This window comes from Dasypus novemcinctus, chromosome 2, assembly GCF_030445035.2.
Source record: "Dasypus novemcinctus isolate mDasNov1 chromosome 2, mDasNov1.1.hap2, whole genome shotgun sequence".
Lineage (NCBI taxonomy): Eukaryota > Metazoa > Chordata > Mammalia > Cingulata > Dasypodidae > Dasypus > Dasypus novemcinctus.
The window spans coordinates 37,145,230-37,160,747 of record NC_080674.1 but is presented as its reverse complement, the minus strand read 5'-3'; the positions used below and the strand labels follow the sequence as shown (position 1 = coordinate 37,160,747).

The window sequence follows — 15,518 nt, the reverse complement described above, 5'->3', positions numbered from 1 at the left end:
TCTCAGCTTCTGTGGTTTTCTCTCTGAGCTCCTGTGTGTCTCTCCATATTCATCCCATTTATAAGGGGCTCCAGTAAGAGAATTAAGACCCACTGTGGGTCATACTTTACTGAGGTATCCTAATCACAAGGTCCCACCCACGATAGGTTCACACCCACAGGAATAGGTTAGCTCTAAGGATATGGTTTCCTGAGGTCCATCCAGCATCAAACTGTCACACAAGACCCTTCCTATGGCTACAGGGGTGATGGGAGAGGTAGAGTTACTGGACCCAGAAGCCAGGGTTGCCTGGTGGAAGCAGAGCCACAGTGGAGATGCAGCCAACTGCTAGAGACTTTTCGGAAAGGGGAAAGAGAAGAGGTGGGGGTGGAGGGATGGGAGGCATGTGGATCACCTGGCTTCTTCCCTTTTCTCATTCTTCTGTCTTCTCACCAGTGCCTCCCATTGGCTAAATCTACCTAAAAGCCAGAGAGCAAGGAGCCCTGGGAAATGTATAAATGTAGACTCTGATACAGAGTATATTAGGTTCTCCAGGGAAACAAAACCAACAGGATAGATATATATGTGTAAATATTGTGAGATTATTATAGGAATTCAGTGAAGTGACTGTGGGGATTAGCAAGTCTAAATTCCATAGGACACTGCAAATTGGAAACTCCAATGACAGTTCTGATGAATTCCCCAGGAGAAGTGGCTGCCTCAAACAGAAATGGAAATTCTTCCTCTGACTACTGAAATAATCGTTTCTCTCTTTAAGGCCTTCAGCTGATTAGAAGAGACTACTTATTGCTGAAGGCAAACCAGCCATAGATGCATCAACTGGCTAGTAATTTAAATCCAGGAAATATCCTCACAGTAACAATCAGGCCAGGGTTTGCTTGACTAAACAACAGTACACCATGATCCGGCCAAGTTGACACATGAATGTAACCATCTCAAAGAGCCTGGGGGTTGGGGAACACAGGGAATGGATCCGAACAAACAGGCAGTTGACTGGCATGACAAAATGTAGTTTACCCTTTAGCAAATATTTATTACGGCCTAATCAGTTCCAGGTATCATGCTGGATGCTGGGGATACCATGAGTGAAACAGACCTGATCTCTACTCATAAAGAGATCCAAGACTAATTAACCTAGGAGATATAGGATATCTAATTATGAAAGGCTTGAAATGTAATCAAGGAAAATATCAGGGTTCCATGAGACGGCTAGTGAGTTAGCGGAAGGGTATATCATCTCCCACCATTTTAAGTCTAGTTTTTTGTTTCGGGAGCTGTGTGTCTAGAAACCTTGTTGTCAGGAAAGGACAGAATACTTTATATATCTAGAGGATTTAGAAAAAGCTATGGACATTTATAATTTGACTTAACCCCTCTCTAATAGGACTTTATTAGAATAAAATTCTGTGTGTGCGTGTGTGTGAGGGAAAGGGTCGGAGAGGGAAAGAATTACAGTACAAAGAGCTCTTTCGGAAAACGTTCTGAGGAGTGGAGGCCTCACTGCCTAATCGCAGTCACGCTTCCCAGCGCCCTTCCCTTCCCTTGCACGGACCTTGTGATCCTGGAGGCATGACAGAATTGGAGCCCCTCCCCCGTCTGACCATCTCTGTTGGCTGCTCAGCCAGGCTTCCTGTGAAAACCCAGCCTGGAGCACAAACCTGAGGGCCACGCAGGAGCTGGTGGGCTCAAAGGAAGTGTCCTCGCCCGGGGGCCATGGGTGGCAGCAGGGGGCAGGCGGGAGTTGGCGCCTCCGCATCCCTCCCAGAGGATGGCCCCTTTGGCTCTGCGGAGCCGTCCAGGAGGCCCCGGGGCAGACTCATCATGCACAGCCTGGCCATGTTCGGCCGGGAGTTTTGCTACGCGGTGGAAGCGGCTTATGTGACCCCAGTCCTGCTCAGCGTGGGCCTGCCCAAGAGTCTGTACAGCACGGTGTGGCTGCTCAGCCCCGTGCTGGGATTCCTGCTGCAACCCGTGGTCGGATCAGCCAGCGACCACTGCCGGTCCAGGTGGGGCCGGCGGAGACCCTACATCCTGACTCTGGGCGTCATGATGCTCTTGGGCACGGCTCTGTACCTCAACGGAGATGCTGCTGTGTCAGGTGCGTGGCGGGCGCAAGCGGGCAGGCAGGGGGAAAGGTCCCTTAAGCGACTCAGTAGGCGCAGGATGGGAATTACCTTATCTGACACGAATTTAGAAATTGTTAGAACTGATGCTCGCTCCCAGGTTAAAATGATCTTCCTTCCACTCTTGAGTGTCTCAAATTCTGTGGTTGGGGAGCCTCTGCTTTAAAAAAATGTCAGGATATATTTTATTGTTGGGGGGATTAACAATAGGATAACATTTTTACTTATTTCATAAAGTTAAATGTTTAAAAATATTTGTTGATTGGGTTTTGTCTTGAGCCCATTATGCTCCATGTAATACTTCCTTGAATTGACCAGCTTCCAAATGGCTCCATAAATATTTACAATGATCACCTGTGCATCCAAAGAAGTGGTAATTTCTGGTCATAGCTTTGTGTAGAGACTTTTACTGATGCATGGCATCAGCCTGTCAGCAAAAGGGGAGATTTTTGCACGGTAAATTCTGGACAATCACAAACCTGAATGGTAAGCACTTTTTTCTAACCATTAATCAGTACTTGGTGGTAGTACAAAAACTTGCCTTGAAAAAAAAGTCGTTAAAAATAATACACATTTTTGGACTTTAATTCTCAAGCTATCAGTATAGATGATTATGAGGCAGGATAATTAATTATCATTTATATATATTAAAAAGACAGCATGAATACTTCCATGTAGGATATTTCTGGAAAAATTCACACACACACACCCCCCCTCACAAAAAAAATGTTAAGAATAGTTTCATCTAGGAGGAGAAACTGAAGGACTGGACTTATTTTTTCCTTATTTTCGTACTGTAATTTTTTTCACACGTGGATCTATTCCACATTCTTCTTTTTTTCCCCCTACATTATTCTTAAGTTAAAAAATAAACTGAAAGCAAGGAAAACAACAGTTTTTCTTTCCAGGAATTTGGGAGAATGAATTGTAGACATGTCCATAGAATGTTAAAAATGGTGAGGTCGCATCTCATTTATTGTAATGAAAAGATAAGAAAGAAGAAGCTTGGTTACAGACAAGCCAGCCTAGTGGCTCTCAGGATCGTCTTCCCACCTGCAGCATGGGCATCCCCTGGCATGCAAATTTTCAGGCTCCGCTTCAGACCTTCAGCATGAGAATCTTGGGCTCAGCAATCTGTCTTTTAACAAATCCTCCAGATGACGTTTAAGCGTGTTAAAATTTGAGAAGCTCAGCTTTTGGGCACAGTACTCTACATCTCATCTGAATTATGACTGCGTACTTATTGGGATGTCTGAAAGGATGGTCAGCACTGGGTTCAGGATTTGAAGCATTTCCCCCCAGCTTCTGTATGTCCTGGAATTGTTACAAGAGGCACGCATAATTTTTAAAACAGTTTTATTGAGATACAATTCACCCTCTTAAAGTGGATAATTCATCTTTTTTTTAAGGATAGTCACAATGTTGTGCAACCATCACCAAAATCTACTTTTAGAATGTTTTCATCACCCCAGAAAGAAACCTCATAACCATTAGCAATCACTCCTCATTCCCTTCTCCCACCACTCTAAGCAAACACTAATGTATTTTCTGTCTTTATAGATTTGCCTATTTAGGATGTTAGCATGCATACTTTATTTTTAAATTATTGTGGTTACATATGTACAGCATTAATTTTGCCATTTTAACTATTTTTCAGTGTCCAATTTAGTGGTATTGATTGCATTCACAATGTTGTGTGGTCATCAGTACCACCCATTACTAAAACTTTCCCATTGTCCCAAACAGAAACTCTGTCCCCATTAAGCAATAATTCCCTAATCCCATCTCTCCCACCAGTCCCTGGTAACCTCTAATCTACTGCCTTTCTCTATGATTTGCTTATTCTAGTTTTTTCATATAAATGGAATCATATAGTATTTGACCTTTTGTGTCTGGCTACTTTCATATAACTTAATATTTTCAAAGTTCATCCATATAGAGGCATGCATCAGAACTTCCTTTTTATGGCTTAATACTATTCCATTGTATGGATATACCACATTTTGTTTACCTATTTATCTCTTGAAGGACTTTTGACTATTGTTTCCAACTTTTTGACTATTGTTAGTAGTAGCATGCATAATTTAAAAAATAAAGCTTTTTTTAATCTGGAAAAAACAACACAATGAAATCAAAGGGAGAGGACTTTGATGACACCAAGTTTTGATGTTAATAAAGATTGTGAGTCACTGTAAAGCAGAATTTAGGAGACCAATGTTTATTTCTCACCTAGCTTTGATTGCTGACCCCAAGAAGAAACTAGTTTGGACTATAAGTGTCACTATGATGGGTGTGGTTCTCTTTGATTTTGCTGCTGACTTCATCGATGGGCCCATTAAAGCCTACTTATTTGATGTCTGCTCCCATCAGGACAAAGAGAGGGGCCTCCACTATCATGCCCTCTTCACAGGTAGGAATATTCTACAACGTTTTTCCTTTAGTTCCCCAGATGCAGAGATGCTTCTGCTCAGTGAGGGTTTTTGTTTTTTCGTTTTTTTTTGTTTTTTTTTTAATGAATGGATCAGCTGATGGGAGTGCCACCCTTAGGCACAGCTCTGTCTCCCAGTACATTTCTCTAAACCAAGTCAGCTCGTGATGGAGCTACTGGGGTTTTGCAAAGGAAGTTTACATAGGGCTTTCTGAAGAACCATTTGTAGAGACATTTACAATTGCAATAAAAAGAGGCCTTGTGCACTTGACTTTTTGTTTAAAGCAGTGAGTCTCAAATGACAGGATGTAGTATCAGCTTGACCATTGGAGCTTGATATGAATGCAGTTTTCTGGGCCTGTCCTCCACTTAATCTGTTTCAGTGGGTGTGGAGTAGGGCCCAGAAATTAGCATTTTAAAATAAGGACCCAATGGCAAGTGACCTAAGAACCACACTTAAAAAGGAACAAACCAAAAAACAACTGCCTTACGGAATTCTTAATTATTTAAGAATTCTTAACTGGCTTGAAAAAGACCCCACACGGAGGACAACGAGGGACCCTTTTTGATTTCTGGGAGGACTGTTGCTGGCCTCCTTTGGCTGATGTTGGGTTATTCATTTTGAGCAATGCTACTAATTTCCAATGTGCATTTATAGAATACCAGTTAGTACTGAGTTAGGACTGGGGTTTACACATAGGGCTAATGAATTAGCCTAGCCTATAAGGATTTTTAAGTCTAGATGGGGGACTCCATCCCTCCACCTTCTTGGAGTGCCTTCATAGATCAGCTAATGCACTTCTTTTTTGAGTTTTGCTGCATTCTCTCTCCTCCCTTGGCCAGGTAAGTCTCATGAGAACAGGATCTTCAGTTTTGTTCACAGCTGTGTCTCCAGAGCCCAGAGTGATGACTACACATAGAAGATAATGGGTCAATATTTGTTAGAGTGAACATTTGAATGAAGGAATGGAGCTGTGCCAGCAGAGAGAGCATGAGAGAGAAGTTACTACCTGCAGAGCAGCAGGGGTTGAACTGAGTGTCTCCAGAAGTTTTAAGGCCTAAGACATGGCCACAGCGTGAGGATTTTTCCTTACCTCACCACTGCTCTTACCGTTAGCAACCTTGTTCCTTGCATGGCTTCCTCTCCCACTGCATTTCCCACCTGTGTCTCCTCATTCAAGTTCTCCAGTCCCGCTGGCCTCTTACTGTCACTGGAGCATGACCTTCTGCCGCAGGGTTTGCATGTGATCTTGCTGCATGGGACAGTCTTTCCCAGATAACTCCATGCATGGTTCACCCTTCATTTCACTCAGGTTTCTGATCAAATGTCTCATCAGTGCAGCCTTTCCTGATCACCTTATCTAAAATAATACAACCACTGCTCTCTCACCCCTTGACCTGCTTGATGTTTCTTCCTGGTTTATATCACAACCAGACCGATTGACTCTTATGATATCTATTTATCTATCTATCTATCTATCTATCTATCTATCTATCTATCTATCTATCTATCTATATCTATTTATCTAGCTATCTATCTAATCTGTCATCAGCTATCATCTTATCAATCATCTGTCCATTTACCATCTATCTCTATCTATCTGTTGCCCTATCTTCCATCTATCATAATTATCAATTTATCTATCCTTTATGTATGTATGCATGTATCTATTATCATCCAGTGACTGCCTATCAGTCTAGGTATATCTATTATCTGCCCTCCATCTATCTATTATCTATCTATATCTATTTATCATCTATCCACCCCTATTTTCTGTCTCTCCAATTCTAGAATGTCAGCTCTATGTGATCAGATCCTTCATTTTGTTTTTTGCTGTACCTTTAGTTCCAAGAACAGTGTCTGCTGCATAGTAAGTGCCCAGTAAATATTAAACAAACATTTGTCAAATACCAAGTATCTGCTAATAACCCTGTATTAGGTAATTTAATTTATGTTATCTCAGTCCTGGCAATGGCCATGTGGAGGTGCCATGATGCCCGTTTTTCAGATGTGAAAGCTACCTTCCGTTTTAGGCAGTGGTGTGCCAGAGCTGGCTCATACTGGCTTATGAGAAACAACAGTTAAATTTTAGAAATTCAGTGAGTTGGTTAACATTGCATGGGAGTTTGAAATTGGCCATGATGGGAGAAATCAGCCACAACTACAAATCACCACTTTGTTTTTAGAGCCATTACTGGCCCATGATCTACAGCTAGTAGGTACCAGAATAGGTCCTAAGCTTCATTCTCCTAACCTGAACTCCACAATTCCTTCTGCTTTATCATGATTTACTGAAATTAATTACAAGGTCATGGGAGACATTTTGGCTTTTGTATCTCACACGTGGAGAGTTTTATTGCTCTAAAGGACTTAGGGTAATGCAGCCACCACAACATAGTGTGGTCAAACTGCTTTTTGTGCCTCTGACATTAGAAGGATAGACTTATTAAACTCTGTGTTTTAGAAGCTTTTCCAAGGTTGACACAGGATCATATTTCTATGAGTTTGAGAAAATATATCCATTTTGCGTTTTTCTGTTGATATTAGCATAGGGTTTGGTCTCAGCAAACCAACATTTTTTAAAAAGATTTATTTATTTATTTATTTCTCTCCCCTTCCCCACCCCCACCCCCGGTTGTCTGTTCTCTGTGTCTATTTGCTGCAGTTTTCTTTGTCCACTTCTTCTGTTGTTGTCAGCGGCATGGGAATCTGTGTTTCTTTTTGTTGGGTCATCTTGTTGTGTCAGCTTTCTGTGTGTGTGGCACCATTCCTGGGCAGGCTGCACTTTCTTTCGCGCTGGGCGGCTCTCCTTACGGGGTGCACTCCTTGCACGTGGGGCTCCCCTACGCGGGGGACACCCCTGCGTGGCAGGGCACTCCTTGCGCGCATCAGCACTGCTCATGGGCCAGCTCCACATGGGTCAAGGAGGCCCGGGGTTTGAACCGTGGACCTCCCATGTGGTAGACAGATGCCCTAACCACTGGGCCAAGTCCACCACCCAAACCAACCTTGATACCATATAATATTGACATCGCCCTGGTTCAGGCCCTCGCTATATACTGTCTGGGCTTTAGTGGTTATCCCTGCACTATTCTTTCAGTTTCTCCATTCTTCCCAATCCAATCAAACTAAAATATAACTGCCAGATTCATATTCCCAAACTGACCAGGGCACTCCTCAGCTCAATGGCCTGCAGTGGCTCCCCATTTGCCTTCTGGATAAAGAACAAATTTCTAGACAATGTTCAAAGCTCCCCACAGTCTGTTCCCATCCTACTTTTCAAGCGTTATTTCCCATTACTCCCTCCACATTCTCTGTACTCTGAGCAATTTCCCAACATATTCCCCGAGGCCAAGTGTGGTTTGTCTCTATATTCCCTGCACCTCCAACACCACTCGGCACATACTCTGCATACAATAAATATTAATGGAGCAAACAAAGGAAATGGCTCTTTCCTTTCCAGGTCTTTTCTCACACTGAAATTCCTTTCCTCTTCTCTGCCTGTCAAAATCAAAGCTGCCTTGAAAACTTTCACCTCTTCCCTGGGGAGAAGGCTCCTGATCCTCTTCTAAATTATAGGTATACTAAATTCTAACTTGGTCTGGGACTCCATCCACAAAATAATCATAGCACAGGAGTTATCAAGCGGATGAATACACAGGTGTCAGTGAGGGGACCAGTTGCTGCAGGAAGAGATGGTTGAGTCACAGCTCGCCACACACACTCTGAGTTTTCATCTTGCCTTGGAGCCTTTTCACTTTTACCCTCGGTGGCACTGAGCCCTGCTCCTGAGGGCTGGGAGAGATGTGGAGCAAGCACACCCTCTCTTCTTCCTTTATCCTCCTTGCCCAACTCTTAGCATAGTGGAGATAATCTAGAATATTCAAATGTATCTTTACCTTAAAGTTATGGGTATCAAAAGGGAAATAGGCAGCAAAAACTCACACGATCTGTTTATGTCTACGGGAGCAGCTAAAGAGCCTGCCTAGTGGCCTCAGGCCTAGAGGTTTCCACTGGGAACACCCCTTTTAAGGTCTTCTCCCATCTCGGCAGTCGCTGTCCTTAGAGTAGGAGCAAAGTTTCTAGACATACCTCAGGTTTTGTGGCAATCGGTGGCCAAGGTAAATTGAGCTCACTGCCCGAGGAAACCATTCTACTAACTTGCAGTTTAAATGAAGCATGGAGTAATGCTTCCATAACTTGTTGAGCTGGATTTTTCTGTTATTTTACTTTTTGAATTTGAAATAAAGTTTGAATTTTAAAAAATGCACAGTCCAGTCACAAAGGAACACGCTCTTGTAATCTCAGTCTTCGTCCTCACCATTTTCTGCCTTCCATCTTAGTATTTGCATACATTTCTAGTCTCCCTCATTACACCAAAAACTTCTCTAGGGGAGGGGTCACCCAGGGATCACATTTGTAGCTCCTGAACCTCTCTACATATGTGTGAATGAGTGAGAAGGTAAGGAATACATGAATGAGAGAGGCAGTCCATTTTCACATGCATTTTGATGATCTATTTGGAGGATTGTACTGCTGCAAGAAAACCCCAGGCCAATCACCCCAACACCTTATCCTCTCCCCTATTGTCATGTGGCCTATGTGTAGGGAATATATTGGTCAGAAAGCTGTTTGGTTGCAAGTGGCTTAAGTTCACCTAACAGTGACTTGAACCCATAGACGTTTACTTTTCTCAAATAGTAAGTCTGGGAGCAGGTGTCTGTTAGATTTCAGTCAGCAGCTAGAAGGTGTTAGAGCAGGCAATTTTATGTTCTTTTGGTTGCTTCATCTATATGCTGCCAAAGATCCATATATTATGTTTATTTCAAGGCAGGAAGAAAGGGGAGGAGGAATAGGGAAGAAGAAAGGAGGAGGAACGGGAATCACCAGCCAACTCTGTCTCCAAAAAAGAAAACAAGATTTCTCCTGGTTGCATAGGTGATGCACATGGTTACTTCCCTGGGACTGTGAGGAGCACACACAGACAGCTGCACCTTCCCCAGACCCGGGCACCCCAAGGCAGGGTCTCGATGCTGTGGATTGAGGGTGCGCGCGAGGTGGAGCTGACAAGAGGCCGGCCAGGCTGCTGGGCTCCCAGGTTCCACCAGCTGCTTTCCAGCCGTCAGTCACGCACCTTATTGGAAGCCCTGACCTCTGTGCCCTGCAAGCCCCGGAGCCCCTGCAGGAATGTTCAAAAACGAGTACCAGGGACATGCATTTGTTGAAATCTTTAGAGCTCCGGAAAAAATCCTGGAGCAAAACGGAAGTTTCTCCCCAGTCCATCTGTGATTTGGAAAGAGTTTGATAAAGAAGTTAAAAGTTTTGTGTTTGTTCTGGAAGGTGGCAGCCAAACAAACAAAATTCAGTTACTGGAGGAAAATAAGCATATCTTTGAACTGATCCAGAGGTTTCTTGTACTTCAGGTTTACACACCCTTCGGACAAGCCTTCTACACTGAATTGCTGTAAGATATACAGAATGACCTTGAATGTTTTATGTATATTAGACATTTGATCAGTTGAAGCAGTACCAATAGGCATTATTTGCAAGTGGCAGTATATACATGAAAGAGAAGTGACTTATCAAGTTGTTATGAAGTAAACTAATTTAATTGTAGTCATTGAATATCATTAGAATTTGGCCTTTCCCTAGGAGAAGAAAGCAATTTTTGGCTGTTTAAGCAAATCTCAAAGGATTATAATTTTGACAATAAGCATCCAATAACTGGAAGAAATAAATAATCTAAAAATTAGAGATTTTGATTCAAAAGAACAGTGGCACTATGCTTTGCATTGTCTGCTATTTAGGACTATGTTTGGTTTAAAACTGATTGAAATAGCTAGTTTTCATGATATTTCACTTTAGAAATATTGGTCATTCCTGGTCACATTTGGAAGGCTTGGCACATATTTGTGTTTTAAGTGAACATTATCTAGCAAAACTGAGACTATGCAGCCTTTACTCAGTTGAGCCACCTGTTTTCTGAGATAAAAGTGGGAATGAAAATAACACTTGATTTTTTGTAGATGCAGGTAGATTGAATATTGTCTAAGATCCCATTTCATTAATTTTGTACAGTTTAAATAAAACATTACCTGTAAGGTTAAAAATAAAAGAGCAAACAGACTTCTGTTTGTTTCTGACTGGATAGGATTAGGTCACATGACCACCCAGCAGCCCTAGTCCATCTGTTCCATCTATTGGTAAATAATTAAGAGGATTTTATATTTTTAAGTTTACTCCTATTCACATTTCTACTTGGTCTGCACATTTATGTACTGTTCGCGTTCTCTTCCTTAACTATGTAATTTTCTCTCCTACAAGATTTGTAAATTCCCCAAGGCTTCTAATTCATAGCCTTGCCGATAGCAGACGCTTAGTAACGGTTACCCCTTGGAAAAGGAGAATCTCAGTTCAATAACCATACTTGGGCCTTCGTACAATTTTACATCAAGATAAATAAACTTCATGCTGAATTAAACCCGTCAGAAGAATATGTTAATTTAGTGACCTTGCTGGTCTCAAGGCCAAGATTGACCTCTGACCCTCACAGCTGTTTCCAGTGGATGCCTGTGGTAGTAGGGTTGACAAGGGAGCATATGTGGATAGCCCAAAGCAAGTTCTCCCCCTCCCAGCAAAAACAACGTCAGCCGCTTCCTGCTGCAGATAGTACGGTGGAGTCTAACCTCGTTTAAGGTTAGATTGTAAAGTCCCTGCTCAAGTAATAATCGCAGATAGTCTACATTTTCTATAAACATCTTAGATCATCCATAAAATATCTTGTTTTGTATATATAGAGTAATAGGTGCATGTACATGTACCTGCAGATTCGCATCTCTAATGTTTTCTCGGGCGCATAGGGTCAGCTAGTGGAATAGCAGAGAGAGTCATCCACGCTATTCGAATTGTTATTCTTGTCTTTCTAGCACGCTTCCTTTTCTGTGTTGAATTATCAGGAGTTAAGTGTGGATCTGTAACTCCACCAGAGTGTCCTTACTGTGAATGGGAGACCATTTTAAAAGATGCAGCAAAAAATATCAGGTAGTGCTATCACTCTTCCCTACTTTTGCATACCTGCCACCTCCTGAATTTACACGAACCTGGCGAAGACATGATTGCAACCTTCCTTCTGAAACGAGCATTTCATGACCATGGCATGTTTAGTGTTGAGTCCGTTTTGATTTTCATCAACAGCAATCTCTCACTCACAAAGGAATCCAATCACTGAGTAAATGGAAATTCTTTTTGTTTCAGCATTATAGTCCAGGCCTAATAATTCCAAATGTTTTGCAAAAATGAGTCAAAGAGTTCATTGTTAAAATATTTCCCAGTGTATTTCTGACTATTTTTTAAAAAGAGAAGATCCTTTTTGCTGTATTCTTCTACCTTCTTTTATATTCAAAAGTAGTCCTACAGCCTTCCAGCCCCGCTACAGGTGGTCTGGCCTGTCTGCTCAGCCTGGGGGTGGGTTTGTGGATTTTCTTTTTTTTTTTTTAAAGATTTTTTTAAAAATTTATTTCTCTCCCTTCCCACACTCTCCCCACCCCAGTTTTCTGTTCTCTGTGTCCATTTGCTGCATATTCTTCTTCTTGTCCGCTTCTGTTGTTGTCAGCAGCACGGGAATCTGTGTTTCTTTTTGTTGCGTCATCTTGCTGCATCAGCTCTCCATGTATGAGGCGCCATTCTTGGGCAGGCTGCACTTTCTTGGGGTGCACTCCTTGCACGTGGGGCTCCCCTACACGGGGGGCACCCCTGCGTGGCAGGGCACTCCTTGCGTGCATCAGCACTGCTCATGGGCCAGCTCCATATGGGTCAAGGAGGCCCGGGGTTTGAAACTTGGACCTCCCTTGTGGTAGACTGACGCCCTGTCCACTGGGCCAAGTCCACTTCCCAAGGTTTGTGGATTTTCCAACGTCCTCTCTCCTCACAGACCTCCACTGCTGGGCGCATCTGAGGCTGTGGAACTCAGTGAGCTAAGAGGCTCATACTTACCAGTAGGAAGGCCCTCCTGGGTGCCAAAATGCTACTGACCCTGCTTATTGCTGTTAAACTGAACCCAAGGCCTTGCTGTCATCAGCAGTGGGCGCTGTCCAGCAGCTGGAGGCAGGGACAGGTAAGGCCCTCCCAGTTCCTGTTCAGATCCTGGTTCCGCCACTTAACTGCTGAGTGACTTTGGTAGTTCTGAACCTTAGCTTTCTCACAGGGTTGTGAATCAGTGTACAATGTTGGTTATTAATTCCCTGGCAAATGATCAGGCCCAGAGCAAGGAACCATTGAGAAAAAAAAAAGGCATCTCCAAGTGCTTCTATTTACTTCATTTCCTGTGTCCTCACCAGGCCTGGTTTGTTTTGTTGTTATGACTCAGGCAGGGGAACTTGCCAGGTGTTCATTTCTGGAAGACTAACTGGCACCTTGTTAGGCTTAGTCTCTTTTAACTTTTAACTTTCTGTTCTTTAATACTTCAAAGTATGTACCAAAGGGCTAATATATAATGAATGCTCTAATTAGCAAAGAATTTAGGACTAAGGAAAAGGTCTTAAACATGAAGTTTTCACTTGGACCCCTTTGACAGAACATTTACACAAGGGAAATGGAGACGCTTTGCGTGCGTGAGGCTATTTTAACCTTTTCTCATTCCTGAATGGTTGCTGCATGAGTGATTCTGTTTCCTCCCCTGGGCTCCCCTGGTGAAAATTCATATCTCCTCATTCTGGCAGCTCTGAAAGGAGGTGGCCAGGGCAGAAGCCAACCAAGGATACGGCATTTCAGCTTTTCTGGCATCATGGGTAGCTGAGGGCAAAACGGCCCTCTGCCTCCTTTCCATTCAAATAAGGCCAGTGCAACTCTCCAAGAATCAGGGCATGTTAGAGAAGAAGAAGCCTCAGGGGATTTTTCCCTTGCTCCTTCCGCTGCTGGAAAGCTCTTGCCCCAGATGCCACTCGGCTTGGTTCGCTTCCTTGCTTTGTCACAATCTCTAGGGCGCCTCCTCAGCCATACTTCCGCTATTCTTCCCTAGCCCCCTACCCTGCTTTCTTTTTCTTCATAGCAATCATCACTACCCGACATCATATTCTTTATTCATTTGTTTATTACTTATTGGTGGCCTCGCCCACTGACAGATAAGCTCCTTGAGAGCAGGAGCCTTGTCTTTCTGTTTTGCACTCCAACACCAGTGCTTAGAATAGTCCCTGGCATATGGAGGGCTCACCATAAATATATTTGTGGGATGAATATTCTCTTTTAGCATCATCACTTTACCTTCGAGGATGCTGTGTTCCTGGAAGGTATCATGATTAGCCCAAGTCACATAGCTAGTTAATGGCCCACTAGGTGCAAACTAGCTAACGAGCCAGTGTACCCAACACTTGGTACACGTCTTAGTCTGCTTTCCCCTATAAACAGCCCCACAGGAAGTTTGCATAGTTTATTTCGGAAGGATTCTAGAGAGCAAGAGTAAAGGAATGGGAGTGGAACGGGGAAGGAGGGAAAGCCAATATAAGAAGCCTTGCAGAGTTGGCTTTTGCTTTAAGTAGCTGCTCACCTGGAGCCTTATGAAATGCATCTCAGAGCTCTCCCCGGGGATGCAGGGAGGAAGATTAACCTACAGGCTCCTGTTTCCATTGGCTGAGGGGATGGAGGAAGAGAGGATTTGCAGGGGCACACAGGGCTGTCTGGTTCTCGGTTCATGACTTTTTTAAAAAAGATGAGATTACAGCTTTATTGTATTTTTTCCTCCCCTCCCCGTTCCTGTTGCTTTTGCTGTCTGTATCCATTCGCTCTGCTCTTGGATCCCACCAGCCAGCTGGGAGAGGGGGTGGGTTTGCTCTCCACCTCCCATGCTCCAACCCCAGCTAGACCCAAAAAGTGAGGAGCAGGAGCAGAGATGCAGGAGCATCACTGTATCTGGGCACCCAGCATGAGCGCTATGCCTAGGCCAGGACACCTTATTCTTAAAAAAATTTTTCACTGATTCCCCTGTCCTGTGACTTGGGAGACTATGAGCCTTTGAAACTCTGCTACCTGCTTTCTCAAAAGCAATGAGGCCCGCCCAGCTTCACTGTGAAAGAAGTGTCCAGCGGGACAAGGAAACACCAAGGGTTGTAGTAGATGGATAGAAACAGTGGTGAGTATTTTAAACACTATCTCACAGTGTTTTCAGAGAAAAGTTGCTGTATCAACCAAAAGAAATATCAGGTCTGATTGTGTCTTCCTTCTTTTGCCAGAGTACATGTGCCGTTCTGATTGATTTTCCTTGTCCTCCCAGCCTCCAAGCAGGCAGGGGCCACCTCTTTCTTGCTCCTTACTGTATCCCCAGTGCCCAGTTGGGTTTCTGGTGATGGTAGGTGCTCCTTGAATTTCTGTTGATAAGCAAATGGGGTCAAAGTCACAAACGCACACCCAGTCGCTGGTTCTTAGGTTACCTCTCCCGGATTGAGGGTATATGTGTTGAGAGTAGGCTGGAACTATGCATCTAATCTGACACATTTTTTTGCTATTTTCTCAACACATAGAAAAGAACCTGATCTACCCTTTCATGAACCTCAAGGAAATTTGGGAAATCTTTAGTCTGTCCCCGTTCTGAGTTAAAGTAACCAGCAGCATAGTTAGATCTCTTGTTGAGATTGTTAAGCCACAAACCTGGCACAGAGAGGCAACTGCAGCATTTAAAGTAGGTCTGACATAGGAGATAAATTCTCTTTAGAGTCCTTGGTCCTGAAAATCCCCCAATTCTTCCATCTTATTTATTATACTTGGGGACTAAAAAAAAAAAATTAAATTAAATGCCTATTTATACCTGCTTGGACTTCTTCCAGGATGACCCATTGTTCAAGTTGTATCATTAGTTATAAAGTATGACGTCTGTTTGCCAAAGCCATTCATTCGCATCAGGCTGGCTCTGGTCTGAGTTTGTTTGCAAGTAACATGAGCAGGATCTATGAAGAAGGAGCCAGCTGGATCTCCTGTC

At 43.3% G+C, this 15,518-nt stretch overlaps 1 protein-coding gene across 4 annotated transcripts in view; it reads left to right on the top strand.

Moving 5' to 3' along the window:
• The first annotated feature begins 1,637 nt into the window (after window positions 1-1,637).
• Window positions 1,638-15,518, top strand: part of SLC45A2 (solute carrier family 45 member 2) — a 37,668-nt gene continuing 23,787 nt past the window's right edge. For 2 of the 4 annotated variants that reach the window (XM_058307641.2, XM_058307636.2), the window contains exons 1-2: window positions 1,639-2,098; window positions 4,357-4,533. In XM_058307641.2, the coding sequence (XP_058163624.1) occupies window positions 1,714-2,098; window positions 4,357-4,533 (562 nt within the window). In that variant the 5' untranslated portion in view covers window positions 1,639-1,713. Of the gene's footprint in view, window positions 2,099-4,356; window positions 4,534-15,518 lie in introns of all 4 variants that reach the window. The other 2 variants (XM_058307637.2, XM_058307639.2) reach the window with 2 other exon arrangements.